Source organism: Gracilinanus agilis, chromosome 2, assembly GCF_016433145.1.
Source record: "Gracilinanus agilis isolate LMUSP501 chromosome 2, AgileGrace, whole genome shotgun sequence".
Classification (NCBI taxonomy): Eukaryota; Metazoa; Chordata; class Mammalia; order Didelphimorphia; family Didelphidae; genus Gracilinanus; species Gracilinanus agilis.
Genome location: NC_058131.1, coordinates 526,300,324 through 526,322,071, shown reverse-complemented (window position 1 = coordinate 526,322,071; position 21,748 = coordinate 526,300,324). Strand labels below are relative to the sequence as shown.

The 21,748-nt window shown below is 34.8% G+C and overlaps 1 protein-coding gene across 1 annotated transcript in view; it reads right to left on the bottom strand.

Annotated features, from left to right (window-relative positions):
* Window positions 1-21,748, bottom strand: part of TTBK2 (tau tubulin kinase 2) — a 269,754-nt gene that overhangs the window by 44,431 nt on the left and 203,575 nt on the right. Inside the window, exons 10-12 of the mRNA XM_044665098.1 lie at window positions 13,779-13,936; window positions 5,664-5,880; window positions 347-558 (exon numbers count right to left, since the gene is read on the bottom strand). Coding sequence (XP_044521033.1) covers window positions 347-558; window positions 5,664-5,880; window positions 13,779-13,936 — 587 coding nt within the window. The remainder of the gene's footprint in view (window positions 1-346; window positions 559-5,663; window positions 5,881-13,778; window positions 13,937-21,748) is intronic.

Here is a 21,748-nt window from a genome sequence, read left to right as displayed (position 1 = left end):
CTGTACGGCTCTCACGAAATTACATTTTAAAAAATGTGGCGTTTATGGCTCTCACGGCCAAAAAGGTTGCCGACCCCTGCTCCAAGCAGTGGGCCTAAGTACTTATTGGGAATGTTGTAAAAAGAATTCTTGTTCACTTGGTCCAGATAATCATTCATGTCCCTTCAATACTGAGATTCTGTGAATTCATGTTAAAAATCAACACAGTACATAAACATTGACTGAGAACTCAGGCACTGATCACTGTAGCAAAACTATGCATTATTCCCATCAGAAATGTTGATAACAGGAGAGAAGTTATGATGAGAGCCACTCCCAAAAGGTTCTTTTAAAATGAAATTCATACCAGGTTTCTAGAAACTTGTCAGTGTCTGGCTTTGACTCCAAGGTCAGACGCCTTTCCAACTCAAAACTGTGGATGGATCTTAACTTTCGTACTAATGGTACATCTCTCTCTGGCTGGGTTATCTCTGAACGAACACGAATTGGTGAACCAAGGCTTGGTGCATTCAGTATACCATTTGCTGGACCATGACTATTTTCCTCTTCTGTAGCAGCCTATACAAAATATAAAAAAGACAATTCATTATAAGTATAATATGTGATAGATTCTACTGAAGCCAGTAAATCAAGATGAACTGATATCAAAACTTTCATTTTTATTTTTTTTACTCTAAAATTTTTATTTAATTAATTTAGAAGATTTTTTTCCATGTTTCCATTTCATGTTCTTTCCCCCCCTCCCACCGCGCTCCCATAGGCAATGAGCAATTCCAATGGGTTTTAAATGTGTCACTTATCAAGACCTTTTCCCATATTATTAATATTTGCATTAGGGTGATTGTTTCAAGTCTATATCCCCAGTCATATCCCCAACAACCTATGTGATCAAGCAGTTGTTTTTCTTCTGTATTTCTGCTCCCACAATTCTTTCTCTGGATGTGGATAGTGTTCTTTCTCATAAGTCCCTCAGAAATGTCATTGCATTGCTGCTAGTCCATTACATTCAATTGTGCCACAGTGTATCTGTCTCTGTGTATAATATTCTCCTGGTTCTGCTCCTTTCACTCTGCATCAATTCTTGGAGCTCTTTCAGTTCAAATGGAATTCCTCCAGTTCTTTATTTCTTTTAGTGCATAGTATTCCATTACCAACAGATACTACAATTTATTCAGCCATTCCCCAATTGAAGGGCATCCCCTCATTTTCCAGTTTTTTGCCACCACAAAAAGCACGGCTATAAATATTTTTGTACAAGTCTTTTTTCCTTATTATTTCTTTGGGGTATAAACGCAGCAGTGGTATGGCTGGATCAAAGGGCAGGCATTCTTTTAAAGCCCTTTGGGCATAGTTCCAAATTACCATCCAGAATGGTTGGATCAATTCACAACTCTACCAGCAATGCATAAATGTCCCAATTTTGCCACATTTCCTCCAACATTTATTAATTTCCTTTGCTGTCTGTCATGTTAGCCAGTCTGCTAGGTGTGAGGTAGTACCTCAGGGTTGTTTTGATTTGCATTTCTCTAATTATAAGAGATTTAGAATACTTTTTCATGTGCTTATTGATAGTTTTGATTCATGTCCCTTGCCCATTTATCAATTGGGGAATGGCTTGCTTTTTTGTACAACTGATTTAGCTCCTTATAAATTTGAGTAATTAGACTTTTATTGGAAGTTTTTGTTATAAGGATTTTTTCCTAAATGTGTTACTTCCCTTCTAATTTTGGATGCATTGGTTTTGTTTATACAAAACCTTTTTAATTTAATGTAATCAAAATTATTTGTTGTACATTTTGTGATATTTTTTAACTCTTGTTTGGTCTTAAAATCTTTCCTTTCCAATAGATCTGACAGGTAAATTATTCTATGTTCATCTAATTTACTTATAGTTTCCTTCTTTATATTCAAGTCATTTACCCGTTCTAAATTTATCTTGGTATAAGATGTGAGATGTTGACCTAAATCTAATTTGTCCCATACTGTTTTCCAATTTTCCCAGCAGTTTGTCAAATAGTGGATTTCTGTCCCAAAAGCTGGGATCTGAGTTTATTATACACTGTCTTGCTGAGGTCATTTACCCCAAGTCTATTCCACTGATCTGCCCTTCTGTCTCTTAACCAGTACCATATTGTTTTGATGACCACTGCTTTATAGTATACTTTAAGACCTGGTACTGCTAGGCCTCCCTCCTTCACTTTTTTTTTTCATTATTTCCCTTGATATTCTTGATCTTTTATTCTTCCAAATGAAATTTATCATAGTTTTTTCTAATTCAGTAAAAAATTTTCTTGGTAGTTTGATAGGTATGGCACTAAATAAGTAAATTAATTTGGGTAGGATTGTCATTTTTATTATGTTAGCTCGTCCTACCCATGAGTAATTAATGTTTTTCCAATTGTTTAGATCTAGTTTTAATTGTGTGGAAAGTGTTTTGTAGTTGTGTTCATATAATTCCTGTGTTTGTCTTGGCAGATAGATTCCTAAGTATTTTATATTGTCTAGGGTGATTTTAAATGGAATTTTTCTTTCTACCTCTTGCTGCCAGGATGTGTTAGAAATATAAAGAAATGCTAATGATTTATGTGGGTTTATTTTGTATCCTGCAACTTTGCTAAAGTTGTTGATTATTTCCCCCTAGCTTTTTGGTTGATTTTCTAGGATTCTTTAAGTAGACTATCATATCATCTACAAAGAATGATAGCTTGGTCTCCTCATTGCCTATTTTAATACCTTCAATTTCTTTTTCTTCTCTAAATGCTACTGCTAGTATTTCTAGTACCATGTTAAATAATAGAGGTGATAATGGGCATCCTCTTTCATTTTTAGGAGATGCTTAGATTGTGTTGGCAAAATGATTCTGCAATGTGCTTATTCACCAACACACTAATATCTTGAGCTAATTATCAGAATTGTATATAGAGTTTCAGTTTGATTACGGTTTTGATTTAGGAATAGGGAGAATAATTTGAAAAATGTATATTTTAAACGAATAATAATCCCTTAAAATGATCATCAGCGTCTAGAAGGCAACTGACAATTTTCTCTATAGATATTTAGTTATCTCTTCTTTTTATTATGCTTATTGGAAACTATGTGGAGCATCTTGATATAAACTGAGATCTATTATGAATTTAAGTACTTGTATATCACTGTGATAATTAATAATGGGCAAGGTCTGAGCCAAGTGTCAATGACATTTAAGTTAAATAAACAGTGAAGGTTCAGGCCAAAAGACAGAAAAGTTCTGTCCAGAACAATCAGTCAGCATATTCTATGGAGTGAGCTGTCAACAGACAGATCTTACTGATGACTCTTGAAATAAGAACAATCTAATCTTGGCTCAATAATTCATATTTATAGAGAATATTAAGGTTTACAAAGCACTTTTCTCACAAACAGCTTTGTGAGGCATGTATTGCTGGTATTGTTCCATTTTACAAACAAAAAAACTAAGAAGAGGAAAAGTGGCTTGGCCATAGTCATGGACCCAATGAGTATCAGAGCTGAGACCCATGCTCAGGTCCTATAACTCTTTATAGTCCAGTCCTCTTTGCATTATGCCATTCCCAGAACTGTACCACTGATGCAATGCATACTCTGCAATGACAGGGTCACCTAATCCTACAGAGGGGTCATGTTGGGATGAGTCATGATCCCATGACAGAGGGTAGAGGTCACATACCCTCTGATTAGTCAGGATTTTTTGTTTTGTTCAAGGGGATGCCTGATGGGATGCAGTGCAAAACAACTGGTAGCAAAGATTCTTTTCAGAATCTCTTCATATGACATGGAATATCAGCTGTCCTAATAAGGAGATCATTGATGAATGAAAGCTTCTGTTTAGCCATCAGTTTCAACTTTCTTTCAATAGAACTCTTTTAAGAGATTCCAAAACGCAGTGAAGGGATGTTTGCTTTATTTCTTCTCTTTCAATATCCTTTTTTGTCCTAAAACTTCTGCTAGAGAGGCTAACGATCAATAGTTTTATGACATAGCAAAGGACGAAGAGAAATACAGCAATAACCTGGATAATTAAGACTTGGCTATAATATAACAAGAAATCCACATAATGAACATAATTATAGGGCAAAAATTTCTCCTTTAATCTTTAAAATAGTTGACAAGAGCCTTGCAAAGTATCACAACTGATAAAATGGATAACATTCATAGAAAATCTTTTAATGTGTGTTAGCTGAATTGGACCCATCATTTTCTAGTTCCAAAGCCACAAGGAATGATAAAAATGTCTGTAAGACTCACTTCTGATCATCAAAACAACCATTACAAAAATTCTGGGCTTTGAATCAGTTTCCATGAAAAGAAAAGAAGGAGAGGAAAGGAGAGGAGAGGAAGTAAACTCCCTGGTTTCTAAGTTACTGAATGTGAACATTCATTTTAAAGACAATGATGGAGCAGCTGGGTAGCTCAGTGGATTGAGAGCCAGATCTAGAGACGGGAGGTCCTAGGAGGTCCTAGGTTCAAGTCTGGCCCCAGATATTTTCTTTCTTTCTTTTTTTTTTGAATTTGGAAGATTTTATTTAATTAATTAATTTAGAATATTTTTACATGGTTACAAGATTCATGTTCTTTCCTTCCCCTCCTTTCACCCCCTCCCATAGCTGATGTGCACTATCATAGTGTTTTACATATCTCAGACGCTTTCTAGCTGTGTGACCCTGGGCCAGTCACTTAACCCCCACTGCCTACCCCTTACCGCTCTTCTGCCTTGGAAACAATACATAGTATTGATTCTAAGGAGGAAGGTAAGGGCTTAAACAAACAAACAAACAAATAACTAAATAAAGGCAATGAAGTCCTTAAATTTGTACCTGTGATAAATGAACTGCTGCCTCTATTATACCATAAATATTTATTTGAACTTTATTCTTAAAAAAAGGACAAGGGGGAATTGTTTGAGACTAGATAATTGAATTAGGAGTAGCAATATAAATTGTTCTTCAAGATTTTATATCAGGTATTATCAGCAACATACAGTGCACATTCCAAATATATTGTTACTTTATTCCCTTTTCCTTGGTTTGATATATGGTGATTGATGAGCATTCACTGCTACCTGCACTTGGGAGAGACGAATAGCCAGTATGTACTGACAGTTCTACCACTATGTATCTATTTACTGGAATAAAATATATTTACATATTATATTTTAAAGGATATTATTTCAATTTTTATTCATTCATTCATTCATTCACTTACTTATTTACTTACTTAATCAATTACATGTAATAACAAATTACCACACAAGTTTTTCTAAGTTATAAGATTGAATTTATCTCTCTCTCTCCCTTCCCTTCACCAATTTCTATCACCATAGCAGAAGGAAACAGATTGGGAACTTAGCACGACATTTTGAAAAGTATTTTTTAAGCCTTTCTGTCTGTAAAATAAAATAAAATAAAATAATATATATCTTCATCCTTCTCTCATAGCTAAGATAAAAATTAATATTTGATGTTAGCTAACTGAAAAGCCTGGATAAAATCTGCTACAGAAATGCAGATTACTAGTATTAAAATGTCTATGAGCTGCTAGGCGTTCTGTATACTTCTAATTACTACTGTTTGAGCCATAAGCAATTTAATACAGTAAGATAAATATAGTGAGGAGTGGAGGAAAACTCATGTTTAAGAGACACGCACCTTACAGATCCCCAGCTTTATCTTGTTCCTGTTGACATCCATTTCCTCCCAGACATCCTTCTCCTGAGGACGAGGGTGTCCCACAGATCCAGGAAGTTTATCTGGTGATACGCCAACAGGGATACCATTCTCCCCATCACTGAGTTGTTCATCTGGAAATACCTCATCTGTATTTTCTCGAAGTAAGTCTCCGGGAATAGGGGTGGCATTTGCAATTCTATACAGGACAAAAGATGCAAGATTTATAATCAACAGAGATAAAAATATTATTAGGTCATCCTTCTGCATTTGATTCCTAGATTTAAAAAAAATAATAAAAACCCTTACCTTCTGTCTTAGAATCAATACTGTGTAATACATTTTTAAAAAAACTATTTCTTTCTATATTACTATCAGTTCTAAGACAGAAGAGTGGAAAGAACTAGGCAATTGGGGTTAAGTGATTTGCCCAGGGTTACACAGCTAGGAATGACACAGCAAAAGAATGAAGGGGGAGAAATGCAGCAATAATCTGCTCCCTGGATAATTAAATCTTGGCTATAATCTAACCAGAAATCCACATAATGGATATAATTATAAGATAAAATTTTTATGTTCCTTTAACCTCTAAAACATAAAAACAAACTAAATAATTAATTAGCATATAAAATAAAAAACCCTTTAAGGAAACCCTCTAAAATCTGAGGTTAGATTTGAACCCAGGTCCTCTCCATTTGGGCCTAGTTCTTTATCTACTGTACTACATAAAAGTTAAGTTCGAGAGAGTATGTATTATTTTACTCAAGGAAAGTCTTTATCAATTAAAATGGAATTATTGTCTTTTGTAATTTTCCCAGGGATTAGGAAGAGATTATTATAAGCAGAATGTATCCTATGGAAGAGTAATTACATAATCAGCTTATTGTGTAAAACACTAAAACTGCTTGCACAAATATTTGGGGATACCTTTCTGTAAGTCATATGGATTTGGATATTTGTAGAATATGATTTGCTGTATAATGAAGAAAAACCTAGAACTCCTGTTCTATATACAGTTTCCATCATGGTTTCCTGGAACTTGTTTACCATTTCTTGTGTTTTTATGTTTTTTAAGTGGTTGGTCATTTCTAATTAGACTATTAACTTGTCAAGGCAGCAGTCAAATCTTCTATTTCTTTTATACTTTTTTATAACACCTAGAATTTACTGTACTAGGTGTTCTATAAATATTGTTACCTGGGAACAAGTACTTAGCAAAAAATTGTACCCTTTTCTTGGTAGTAATTTAAAATATCTGGAAATAGAAGCATATACTTCAACAGATCATGGGAATAATGGCTAAATAAGTGAAGTTATCACCAGAATGTCTAATTCCTGGGCATCCTATGATGCTCTGAATGATTTCATTTTAGGATAGCACATTCGTAGAATCATAAAGCTATAAGGGACCTTAAAGACTGTCTAGTTCAACCTCCTGATTTTACTAATGAGGAAAAGGAGGATCAAGGCCAATGCCAGAGCCAATACTAGCAGTCAGGTCTCTTAACTCAAGTTCAGTGTCTTTTCTATGCTTTCACACTGACATTCTCTCTATTCATCAATTTGAGATCAATGCTCTATGATCAGCTAGTCTAGGGCCTAACTACTTTCAGTAAAGTCTCCTTCCTACATGGGCTAATCCTAACCCATGGCCTTTTTTCTCAATAGAAGTGTGGATTCCAAAATACAAAGAAAGAAACTAATCTCAGCTAAAGACCTTGCAGCCCTCAAAATTATTCCTCCTGGGGCTTTGACAGAGAATAAGCCTGTCAATCCATTTTTCTAACACTTACTCAACACACATTTGGCTTCAAGAACTGAAAGAATTATTGCAAATAAATATTCCAAAGAATTCCAAATGCAGTTTGGGTATTATCTAAAAATCTATTAGTCATATACAAGCAAAGTCTGTTTAACAGCTACTGGGTTCAACATAATGTGTTCACTAACATTTCCTCCAGCCTTGGCTAAATCTTCATTCGTCTGCTCTCCATTTGTATCTTGAAAACCTGAAAAGCCAAGCCTGTCATTCTCAAGTCTCTAATTTCACTGTAGTCACACAAAAAAAGTTTCTTCAGCAAATATTCCCACACTTTTACCCTAGCATTTTGATTCCATGAAGTTTTCCTCACACTATCTCAAATTTTCTTTCCAGACATAAGAAGTCTTTATGCTCTCATTCTTGTTTTTCCTCTGACCACTCCATCCTTGTTCCCTTTACAACTCTGATGTAATGATGTCACACCAGAACTCTTCGCTCCATTTGGCCCCTACAGAAGGCCATTCACCCTCTCACTTACAAGAGCAGTTCCCCTCCCAATGCTTACTTTAACCCATTATAATGTTTCACTTTCATCTTTAATTCAAAGCACAACATCACTATATAGGATTCCCTCTGGTTTATAATCTTGTCTAAATCTGAATTCAAGGAATAAATGGAAATAAGCTGGTTATTTCCAAGAAATAGTAGACTAGAAGTAACATGAGAAAGAATATATGCCATTGGTAAGCCAATGAACATGTGACCAGTGTGTGTATGTGATGGTCCCATGATTGGGTGGAGAAGGAGGTAAAATGGAGTTTGGTGGTAATGGCAATAGATTGAAGTCATGAGCAATCAATCTGCACCCTGCCTCTACTACTTATTGCAAGTCATATAACTTCTTTGGGACTTTACTATCCTCTTCTATAAGACTAAGGAATTGGGCTCCAAGTCCCTTCCAGATCTAAATCTTTTAATTCTATAGGCTCCAGATTACAAAATTTGTACCTGGAGATAACCTTAAAGATAATTTTGTCCAGCCACACAAGGGTAGTAAGTAGCAGAGCCAAGACTATTCGAAATTCATTGCTACTCCCACTACAATTTATTATGTGCAAGTTACTGTGCTAAGTACAAGGAATAGGAGGTGAAAAATAACACAGTTTACTTTTTGCACTCACGGAATTTATAATCAAATAAGAAGGCTATGTGTACCTAATATATCTGATATGAGATAGAATGTGATAAAGAATAATTAGAGATTTAAACCGAGGTAAGTAGAGAGTTGGTAATTATATACCCTTCTTTATTTTGATGTTCCTTCTTTTACTTTTCTCCTTATTGTTTTCTCTCCCAAACTCTTATTCTTTCTTTTCTTCAATATATACATATTTCCTTTGAAAGAAATCAAAGGTCATGGGGAGAGCCTGGTCCCATTGTCTTATTTTTCAATTTATTTTTGATATCTTATCAAGGTATTATAATTTGAATGATGACAGAATTTTGTTACTGAGAACTTCCATTCTATCCTTTCAACATCTGAATTTCTGTTAGCCTTAGATGCCTCCATTTCTTCCACCCACTTTCTTTCTTTCTTTTTTTTTTAAATGAACTTTACTTCAATGGGAGGCAGAGTCAAGATAGTGGAGTACAGGCTGAAATCCAATTGAACACTTCCAACATTCTCCTTCAAACAACTTAAAATATGCCTAAATAAAATTTTAGAGAGGAAGATCCAGCAATTGGATAGAGATAGACATTTTCCCAATCTAAGACAAGTTAGGAGATCCAGAGGAGAGGTCTATAACGAGAGAGGGTATAGGCCTGGAATGCAGTTAGAAGCACCATCAATGGGCCTTATAGGTGGCTGCCATAGGAGCAGAAGTAATAACAATAGCAGAAGCTCAGCTTCAGGAGTTTTTAGCTCAGTGACAGTTGTGGAGTTAGATAGCTAGCCAGAATAATACTACAGGGGACTCTTTGCTGCCACTGAGTACAGCTGTTGCTGACTGTCAACTCTATTACCCACAAGTAGTTTTGTGTCAAAGGATGGAGAGAAGTGCTTGTGATAGGTCACAAAGGAGCAGGGGACCTGGTCACAGTTCCAAGGCCAGGAGGAGAATTAGCACTTGTGGCTGCAGGGGAGCAAAGGCTCTTCTAGGGTAAAGACCAGAGGGCAGACCAAAAGAGCAGTGGGCACACTTCTACCGGTATAACATTACCTTGGAAGCACTGAAGACTTGCAGACTCCCAGAACTAACTCTGAAAACAGAAGCTTGGGATGATCCACCCTATACTCAGGTGAATAGAGTCTAACTTTAACATGTAGTTCAAAGTGAAGAAAAAGGCTGGGGAAATTAGCAAACAACAAAAAAAGAATGTGACCACGAAAACTATGATAGTGGCAAAGAAGACCAAGACATACACTTAGAAGAAAACAACAATGTAAAAATACCACTAAGCAAAACCTCAAGGAAAAATGCTAATTGGACCCAAGGCAAACAAGAATTCCTTGAGGAGTTAAAGAAAGATAAGAGTGGTAGAGGGAAAGTTGGGAACAGAAATGAGAACAATGCAAGAAAATTATAAAAAGGGAATTAACAGCTTGGCCAAAGAGATGAAAAAAATCAAAAGAAAATATTACTTTTAAAAGCAGAATAGGCCAAACAGAAAAGGAGGTATGAAAATTGACTGAAGAAAATAATTCTTAAAAAATTAGAATTAGGCAAGCATAAGATAACGACTATAAATTTGAGAAATAAAGTCAAAAGAATGAAAAAATAAAAGAAAATATGAAATATCTCAATGGAAAACAACTGACCTGGAAAATAGATTGAGGAGAGATAAATTAAGAATTACTGCACTACCTAAAAGTCATGATAATAAAAAGAGCCTAGACATTATATTCAAGAAATTATAAAGGAAAGCTGCCCTGACCTTAGATCAAGAGAAAATAGAAATTGAAAGAACCCACTTATGAATTCCTGAAAGAAATCCCATAATGAAAACTACCAGAAATATTATAGCCAAATTTCAGAACTTCCAGGTCAAGGGGAAAATACTGCAAGCAGTCAGAAAGAAATCATTCAAATATCACAGAACCACAGTCAGGATCATGCAAGATTTAGCATCTTTCACATTAAAAAAGTAGAGGGCATGGAATATGATATTCTGGAAGGCAAAGGAGCTAGAATTATATCCAAGAAAACATAAATTGGATATGATCCTTCCGGAGAAAATGGATATTTGATGAAATAGAGGACTTTCAAACATACCTGATTGAAAGAATAGTGCTGAATAGAAAATCTGACTCAACACTCAAGAGAAGCATAAAAAGGTAAATATGAAAGAGTAATCATAAAGGACTCAATCGAGGTTAAGCTGTTTAGATCTCAACATGGAAAGATGATATGTGTAACTCCTAAGAACTTTATCATTATTAGGGCAGTTGGAAGGAGTCTACATAGACAGAGGGCAGGTGTGTGAAGTAATTATGTTAGGATGATTTCTAAAAAAGAAGAATTTAAGAGTGAGAAAGAAGGATGCATTGGGAAAAAGAAGGGAGTGGTAAAATGAGGCAGATTTACTCACATTAAAAAGGTGTGCAAAGAAAAGCTTCTATAGTAGAAGGGAAAGAAGGGGTATGGTGATGAGCAATGCTTAAATTTTGATCTTGTCAGAATTGGTTCAAAAAAGGAAGAGAATATGTAAATACACACACTCAGTTGAGTACAGAATCTGTCTTACCCAATAGGGAGATAGGAGGGAAAGGTGATAAAAAATATTGGGGGAGATGAGAAGTGGGAGGGCAGATTTGGGGAGGCACTGGTTGGAAGCAAGACAGACTTTTGAATGGGACAGGATAAAAAGAAAGAGAGAAGGATAAGTAGAGGAAAATGAGATGGAGGGAAAATGTATAGTTAGTGATTATAACTGTGACTATAAATGGGATAAGCTAACCTATATAATCACTGATCACAGAATGGATTGGAAACCAGAATCCAACGATATGTTGTGAGCAAGAGACATACTTAGAACAAAAAAAGACACACACAGTTGAAATAAAGAGCTGGAGCTGAGTCTATTATGTTTTAGCTGAATGAAGAGGGCAGAGTAATGATCATGATCTCAAACAAAGCAAAAGCAAAAATAAGAGAGCCAATCAGGAAAACTATATTTTGCTAAAAGGTATTAGAGACAATGAAAAAATACCAAAACATTTTATAGCAAGTTTTTCTGACAAAGGTCTCATTTCTTAAATATACAGGGAACTGAATCAAATTTATAAAATTTATATATCATATATATGTATGTGTATATGTATATATGTGTATACATATACATATATATGCATATATATATATGCCATTCCCCAATTGATAAATGGTCAAAAGATGTGGACAGGCAGTTTTCAGGAGAAATTAAAGTTATCTATAATCATATGAAAAATGCTCTGTCACTATTTATTAGAGAAAGGTAAATTAAGCCTGAGGTACCATCTCAAACCTATCAGAAATGACAACTGTTGGAGGGGAAAGTCAATCTGGAACTAATCCCAGAAGGTTATAAAACTGCATATTCTTTGATCCAGCAATACCATTACTGGGTCTATATCCCAAAGAGATCAGGAAAAAACTATGTACAAAAAATTCTTATAGTAGCTATTTTTGTAGTGGAAAAGAACTGGAAATTAAAGGAATACTCCTCAGTTAGGGAAGGAATGAACAAGGTGTGGCATATGATCGGAAGGAATACTACTATACTAAAAGAAATGACAAGGGGAAAGTTTTCAGAAAAAAAAAACAACATGGTAAGATTTACATGAAATGATGCAAAGTGAAGTGAGAAGAACCAGAAAATCATTGTGCATGATAATAGCAATGTTGTAATGATGGTCAACTGCCAAATACTTGGCACTTTAATCAATACAGTGATCCAAGACAATTCTAAAAGACTCACAATGAAAAATGCTATCCACCTCTAAAGGATACTAACTAACTCTGGGTGTAAATTGACATATAATTTTCTCATTTTTTGTTTGTTTGTGATATGGCAAACATTGAAATATACTTTGCATGATTTCACATGTATAATTGATATCATATTGTTTGCCTTCTCCATGGGTGGGGGAAGATGAGAGGGAGAGAGAGAATCTGGACTCAAAACTTAATTAGAAAAAGAATGCCAAAAATAAATAAATAATACTAAAAAATAAAGTGAACCTGACAAACATTAGCTGACATGAACACTTCCATATAGCAGAAAGATCATCATAATAACAGGTCTGCATGTGACATAGTGAGCCATGCCCAATTTTGACATTGATTAGAAAGTAGAAAGGACAAGAACACTAGAATAACGATCTGAGGCCTGAATTCTAACTCACTTCATGACTAATTAGCTGTGTGTCCTTGGACAAAACTTTGGGCCTCAGTCCCTCATCTATATAATGGAAAGAATTAGACGAAGATAGTTTCTATGTTCTGTTCCAATTTTGTGATTCTACATGAATTTTCACTGATCTCAGTAATCTCTAAGCATTCCAAGCCTCAAACTGACATTAATAAAATGGATGTAAGGTGAAATGCAACTAGTGCACTGACAACTATAGCACTGTGGCCTCTATTCTGGGCAATTTAGGAGAGAGTTTCTGCTTATTCAGGGTGTTCAACAAACTTTGAGAGCTTAAAATCATGACAAGGCTTTTGGGATATATTGCATTTCCACCTCTGTGCCTTTTAAAAATTATAGCATTGACTAAAGAGGATTAAAAAAGAAATGAGAAAGGTGATGATGAGAAAAATGGAAGAAGATTCATATGGCAGAGCTGTAGCAGAGAAGAGGGAAAAACAGAAAGAGAAAGAAGGCAGGGAAAGCAACATAGACCAAATTAAAACTTCTCCCGGCTTCCCTAAAATCAGGAAGATTCTTCTTAAAGACCCCCTCTTCACAGGATATGTAATGCTGATAACCACATTAACTATATATTATTATATAATTACTACTTATTATATTCTGTGGAGACCTAGACGTTCTCTAAAAGCCACAGCCAAGGTTCCTTCTCTTTTTGAAGAATGCTTCTCAAGAGATTGAGAATCATTAAGTCAGAAAATTCCTTAATTCACACTTCACAGGGCAGTCTACTGTCACTTTATTAGAAAAGCAGTACCAATCTAGAGAACAGACCAGAGTAGTATTGAGTTCAAGGGAATCCCATTGCCTATTTCTTGGCACTGGCATCGTTGAAGAAAGAGTTTGGATGAACTGTAGGGCATTTCTGCTGCTGCTGAATGGTTTGTGGGAGACACACTGGGAATGAACTATTCAGGACATACCCGATTGCAGCAGGTGTTAGGCGAGTGTGTAACTGAGGGGTTGTGGAAGTTGTGGTTGTTGTTAGGGAGCCATCAGTTCCACTCTTCTCCCAGTCAAAAGGGTCACTCTCAATTACTCCAAAAGTCTTGATGCTGTTGTCAAACACGTTTGTAAGAAGCTAAATCCATATACATAAAAAAACAAGACAAAACGAAATACTGAGTAAGCCAACAATAAATATAAAATTGCTTCAATTCTATAAGGGAGCAAGAGAGAGAACAACAGATTTACCATTTAATTTTCCTCCATGATTTAATTTAAATAAAAATTTTCAAAGGCCTCGAGAGACCATTACTTCCTTTTTAAAACCTTTGCTTAAAAAAAATAAACCTCAAAACAAAAACAAAATTCTGATTATACTCAATATTCTCAGGGCGATGTTTATTCTTTCTTTAAAGTCATTTCATTTATTCTTTCAGTGTCTATCCTAGAGAGAGTTTTACTGTTAACTACTGTTCTTTTCTCTTATATGACATGAGTAATCACATCTATTCTGATTTCTAAACCTACTCCTAAACCTACTTTTCCTCTGAGTACAGTGGGTGTTAAGCAAGTGCCTCATCATCAAATCTAGTGAGAGAATAGGTTTCCTGGATCCTCCTTTTTCTATCATATTCAGCAATTCCCTTTTCTTACCTCCTCTTGAATACTCTAGTTTTAAAGTTCAACTTTTCTCCTCTCTCCAAAAGAAAACTGGTTTTTAATACATAGTACTTTTCCTTCTCTATGAAGATTTCTACTCCTTTATTTATTTTACTTTTCATATTTTGTTCACTTCTCAGGTTAACGCTTGCCAGCTGCCAAAAATACTGGCTTGTAGATTCATTTGACTTTCTGATTTTGTGGTTTCTCTTAAAATTTCTTCAGTGCTCTCCTTTCTATTTTTCCCCCCCATTAGGGTCAAATTTCTAGTTTTTAGGGTCCTACTTTATCTCTATCTGTACCTTCTGCAACAACTTGGTGCAGCTTTTCTAATAAAGGGATATTCTAATCCATCCTAAACTCAACTGTGGTAAGAACCTAAATGTGTAATTTCCTGGCTCAAGAAGTAATAATAAATACTTCCTTATAGTTTTATATCCAAACAATTTAGCCTAAGGACCTCTCTTTTGCTCTGATCCCACTTTTCAACTTGGAAACAGGAAGAGCTATGTTTGTCTGAATTCAGGTAAAGTTTCATTAGAATTGTGAAGATGCTGGCTACAAATCTGCCCAAGTCTTTCCCCCTTCCTTTAAAAAACAAAAACAAATCAAGGAAAATCTTTCACTTTACCTTGTCATCCCAAGCTATTTTCATAATAGTTCTTTCATAGCCAAACTTCTAGAAATAGCAGTCTATCTCTAGTTCCTCAATTCCTGCTCATATTTCAATCTCTTTCCACCTGGCTTCCAAATCCCCTTTTCAACTAAAACCATTTTTTTCCAACATTAGCAATGATCTCTTAACTGTTAAATTTGATGGTCTTTTCTCAGGTCAATTCAATTTGAATTTTTAACTTATTTATTTATTTTAAAAAAGATATTTTTCCATGTTAATATGATTCCTTTTCTTTCCCTTCCTTCTTGTCTTCCCTCCCAGAGCCAACAAGCAATTCCACTGGGTTATAAAAATGTTGTCACTTGATACCTATATCTATAGTATTCATTTTTGCTATAGAGCAATTTTTTAAAGGTCTAAAGCCCGAATCACATACCCATTCATATATACATGTGATAAGTGATGTCATATGTTTTGCTTTTGCATTTCTACCCCCATAGTTCTTTCTCTCAATGTGGATAATATTCTTTTACATCAGGTCCTTCAGAAGTGTCCTGGCTTGTTGCATTGCTACTAGTAGCAAAGTCCATTATATTGGATTATTCCACAATGTTTTACTTTCTGTGTACAACGTTCTTCTGTTTCTCATCATTTCACTCTGCATCATTTCACTGAGGTTCTCCCAGTTCATATGGAAAGCTTCCAGATTATCAATTCTTATAGTATAATAGTATCCCATCACCATCATATACCACAATTTTTTCAGCCATCCCCTAATCAAGGGATACCCCACTCATTTTCTAATTTTTTACCACCACAAAGAGTGCAGCTATGAATATTTTTGTACAAACATTTTTCCTAATCTTTGGGGTACAAACCTAGCAGTGGTATGGCTGGATCAAAGGGTATGCATCCTCTTAAATCTCTTTGTGCATAATTCCAAATTGCCCTCCAGAATAGTTAGATTAATTCATAACTTTACCAGCAATGCATTAGTGTCCATATTTTGCCACAACTCCTCCAACATTTATTATTTTCCTTTAGTGTCATATTGGCCAATCTGCTAGATATGAGGTGTCACCTCAGGTTTGTTTGGATTTGCATCTCTTGAATTATGAAAGATTTAGAATATTTTTATGTGCTTATTGATAGTTTTGATTTCTTTATCTGAAAATTGTCTATCCATGTCCCTTGACCATTTGTCAATTGGGAAATGGCTTGATTTTTTTGTGCAATTGATTTAGCTCCTTATACATTTGAGAAATGAGACCTTTGTCAGAGGTTTTTGTTATAAAATTTTCTCCCCTCCCCAATTTGCTGCTTCCCTTCTAATTTTGGTTGCATTGGTTTTGTTTGTACAGAAACCTTTTAAATTAATATAATAAAAATTATTCATTTTACATTTTGTAGTGTTCTCTATCTCCCACTTGGTCTTAAACTCCTTCCTGTCCCATTGATATGACAGATATACTATTTTATGGTCACCAAATTTGTTTATGATTTCCCTCTTTATATTTAAGTCATTTACTCACTCTGAGTTAATCTTGGTATAGGGTATAAGATGTTGATCTAAGCCTAATTTTTCCCATACAGTTTTCCAATTCTCCTGGTAGTTTTTGTCACATAGTGGATTCTTGTCCCAAAAGCTGCGATCTTTGGGTTTATTTAATACTAGCTTGCTACTGTCATTTACTGTAAGTCTATTCCATTGATCCACACTTCTATCTCTAAGCCAATAGCATATAATTTTAGTGATCACTGCTTTATAATATAGTTTGAAATCTGGTAAAGGTAGACCTCAATCCTTCACATTTTTTTCATTATTTCCTTTGATAGACATTCCTGATCTTTTGTTCGTCCAGATGAACTTTGTAATAATTTTTTTCTAATTCTTTAAAAAAGTGTTTTGGTGGTTTTATAGGTATAGCACTGAGTAAGTAAATTCATTTAGGTAGGATTGTCATTTTTATTATATTAGCTCATCCTACCCATGAGCAATTGATGTTTTTCCAATTGTTTGGATCTAGTTTTATTTATGTAAAGAGTGTTTTGTAGTTATATTCATATAATTCCTGAATTTGTCTTGGCAAGTAGCTTCCCAGGTATTTTATCTTGTCTAGAGTGATTTTAAATGGAGTTTCTCTTTCTATTTGCTGCTGGGATTTTGTTGGAAACATAAAGGAATGCTTATGATTTATATGAGTCTATTTTCTACCCGGCAACTTTGCTAAAGTTACTGAGTATTTCTACTAGCTTTTTAGTTGATTTTCTTGGATTCTGTAAGTATCACATCATCTGGAAAGAGTGCTAGTTTAGTTTCCTCACTGCCTATTTTAATCCCTTCAATTTCTTTTTCTTCTCTAATTGCTACTGCTAGCATTTCTACTATATTAAATAGTAGTAGTGATAATAGGCATCCCTGCTTCACTCCTGATATTATTGGGAAGGCATCTAACTTATTCCCATTGCAGATGACACTTGCTAATGGTTTTAAATAAAAACTGTTTATTATTTTGAGGAAAGGCCCTTCTATATTCCTATACTTTCTAGTGTTTTCAATAGGAATGGGTGTTGTATTTTGTCAAAGGCTTTTTCTGCATCTATTTAGATAATCATGTGATTTCTGCTGGTTTGGTTATTGATGTGGTCAATTATGTGGATGGTTTTCTTAATATTAAACCTTCCTTGCATTCCTAGTATAAATCCCACCTGGTCATAGTGAATAATCCATGTGATAACTTGTTGCAACCTTTTAGCTAGTATTTTATTTAATATTTTTGCATCTATGTTCATTAAGGAGATTGGTCTATACTTTTCATTCTCAGTTTTTGGTCTTCTGGCTTGGGAATCAGTACCATATTTGTATCATAAAAGACTCCTTCTTTGCCTATTTTATTAAATAGTTTGTAGTAAAGTATTGGTATTAATTGATCTTTAAATGTTTGATAGAATTCACTTGTGAATCCATCTGACCCTGGTGATTTTTCTTAGGGAGTTCTTTGATGGCTTTTTCAATTTCTTTTTTTCTGATATGGGATTATTTAAGTATTCTATTTCCTTTTCTGTTAATCTAGGCAATTTATATTTTTGTAAATATTCATCCAGTTCACCTAGATTGCCACATTTATTCCCATATCATTAGGCAAAATAGTTCTTAATAACTACCTTAAATTTCTCTTCATTGGAGGTGAGGTCACCCTTTTCATTCATGATATGGTTAATTTGGTTCTCTTCTTTCCTTTTCTTAATTGGATTAACCAATACTTTGTCTATTTCATTTGTTTTTTCAAAATACCAGCTCCTAGTCTTATTTATTAATTCAATAGCTCTTTTGCTTTCAATTTTATTAATTTCTCCTTTGATTTTTAGAATTTCCAATTTGGTTTTCATCTGAGGATTTTTAATTTGTTCTTTTTCTAGTTTTTTTAGTTGCATGCCCAATTTGTTAATTTCCTCTTTCTCTTTTTTTGTTAATATAGGAACTCAGATATAAATTTCCCCAAGTACTGGTCTTGCAGTATCCCAAAAATTTTGATATGTTGTTTCCTCATTGTCATTTTCTTCATTGAACTCATTGTTTCTATGATTTGTTCTTTAACCAATTTTGAAGAATCAATTACTTAATTTCCAATTAATTTTTCATTTGCCTCTCCATGTACCCTTACTAATTAATATTTTTATTGCATTATGATCTGAAAAGTTGCATTTATTATTTTTGCTTTTCTGCATGTTTTTATGCCCTAGTACATGGTCAGTCTTTGTAAATGTACCACATGTTGCTGAAAAGAAGGTGTATTCCTTTTTATCCCGATTTATTTTTCTCCATATATCTATTAATTCTAATTTTTCTAAGATTTCATTCATATCTCTTATTTCTTTCTTATTTATTTTTTGGTTTGGTTTATCTAGATATGATAAAGAAAGGTTGATATCTCCCACTAGTATAGTTTTACTATCTATTTCCTCCTTAAGCTCCAATAGTTTCTCCTTTAAAAATCTGGATGCTATACCATTTGGTGCATACATGTTGAGTACTGATATTTCTTCATTGTCTATACTACCTTTTATCAGGATGTAATTATCTTCCTTATCTCTTTTAATCAGATCTATTTTCACTTTGGCTATCAGATATCATGATGGCGACTCTTGCCTTCTTTTTCTCAACTGATGTCCAGTGAATTCTGCTCTAGCCTCTTACCTTTACCCTGTGTGTGTCTACCTGCCCCATGCATGTTTCTTATAGACAACATATGGTAGGATTTTGATTTTTAATCCACTCTGCTCTCTGCTTCCATTTTATGGGTGAGTTCAGCCCATTCACATTCAGAATTATGATTACCACCTGTGTATTCATCATTTTGATTTCCTTTTAGTCCTGCCTGCTCTTTCTTCTTTCACTATTTCCGTCTATACCAGTAATTTGCTTTTAATCATTCCCCCTCCCCCCTTTATTTTTACTTTCCTTCCCATCCCCTCCCTTGTTATTTCCCTCTTATTTCTCTTTAAAGTCTATTTAATCACTGCCAACCTTTCTCTCCCTTCTTTTAGTACTCCCCACACCACTCCTCCACTTTGTTATTCCCTCTCAACTTCCCTGTAGGGTAAGATAGAATTCTATGCCCCAATAGGCTGTTCTCCTCTCTCAGAACTGATTCCACTGAGAATAAGATTTGAGTATTACCTATTACACCATTCTCTTCCTCCCCTTATAATAATATTTTCCCCCTCCACATCATGTGCCTCTTTACGTGGTATAATTTATCCTATTTTTTCTTCTTCCTTCAAGTTTCTCTTAGTACCATCCTCTTTTTTTTGTCTCCCCCCAATCTTTTTTTACATATCATCTTGAACAACTGAATACCACAACCTTGGTCTATGAATAATTCTTCTATCTACTATGATAATGAAAACAATTCTTAAGATTATAAATATCATTTTTCCATACAGGAATATAAACAATTTGACCTTACTGAAGCCCTTAAATTTTTTCCCCTCTATCTTGTTTACTTTTTCATGTTTTTCTTAAATTTTGTATTTGGACATCAAATTTTCCATTTAGTTCTGGTCTTTTCTTTACAAATGTTTGGAAATCTATTTTGTTAAATGCCCATAATTTCCCCTAACATATACATATATATATATATATATATATATAATACAGTTTTGATGGATAGGTGATTCTTGGTTGTAAACCCAATTCTCTTGCATTCCTGATTATCATATCCCAAGCCTTGTGGTCCTTTAGTGTGGAGGCTGCCCGATCCTATGTAATTCTGATTGGGCTCCTTGATATCTGAATTGTCTCTTTCTGACTGCCTGAAATATTTTCTCCTTGGCCTGGAAGTGCTTGAATTTGGCTATAACATTCCTAGAGGTTGTCTTTTGGGGATTTAATGTAGGGGGTGATCTATGGATTCTTTCAATGCCTATTTTGCCCTCTTGTTCAAGACTATCAGGGCAGTTTTCTTGGATGATTTCTTATAATATGATGTCAACATTTTTCTTTTGTTCCAGGCTTTCCAGTAGACCAATAATTCTCAAAATGTATCTCCTGGATCTGTTTTCCAGTTCAATCATCTTTTCAATGAGATATTTCATGTTTCCTTCTATTTTTCATTCTTTTGATTTTGTTTTATTAATTCTTGCTGTCTCGTGAGATCATTAGCTTCTACTTGCCCAATTATAATCTTTAAAGACTGATTTTCAGCTATGATCTTTTGATTTTTTTTTTGGTGTCATGGCTTCTAGCAGGTCAATTTTGGTCTTTAATTTGCTTATTATTAATTCATTTAATTTCTGTGACTCTTTTCCATATGGGCAATTTTGTCTTTTAAGCTGTTATTTTCTTTTTGTATTACTTTCATTTCTTTTCCCTACTTTTCTTCCCAATTTTCTTCTTTCTTTCTTACTTGGTTCCTGAATCCCTTTTTGAATTTCAAGAGCTTGTGACCAATTTCCATTTTTTTTGAAAGTTTGGATGTGTTTGCTTGTTTGTAATCTCTGCTGTTGCTTCTGCATTTTGCTCTTTTTCTCCATAGAAATTTTCCAGGATCAAGAGGTATTTTTTTTTGCTGCTGCTTGTTCCTTTTTCCACTACTGGATTGGGGTTCCTGCATGTTGATTGATTTCTTAGCTTCTGTCTTGCAGGGCTTTGCTTTGGTAGTATCTTCCCTTCCCAGTCAGAAGCCTGAGTGAGGACAGGTAATGTGATGTTCTTTGTGTAGCCCACTTTAAAGCATTTTGCCTGGAGGCTATCTTTCCAGCCCCTGCTGCCTTGGCTGTGTTTAGCCCTGTCTCTGCCCAAGCTCTGCACTATGCTCATAGCCCAGGCTTCGTGCTCTTCAACCTTGGATCTCAAGTCTCACTGCCAAGGCCTTGCACTGCCCTCAGGGGTAAGTCTGTGGTGCTTTCAGTCAGCTCTTGAAAATTTAAAGATTGCCTGGGCCCTTGCTCTACTCTGACACAGTAGGTGGTGTGGGAGTGGGGTGATTAGCTTGCTATTTGTTAAGTGAAATTTTGCTTATAGCATGGGAATCCCCAAACACTGCCTACCTTTAAGACTGAATCCCAATAAAGGGAGAGACCCTTTATTTGTTCGATTTTGATTTCTGTCCTTTTGAAACACTTTGTAATGATTGGTTGGAAGGAGATTCAGAAGGTTCTTCTACTAAG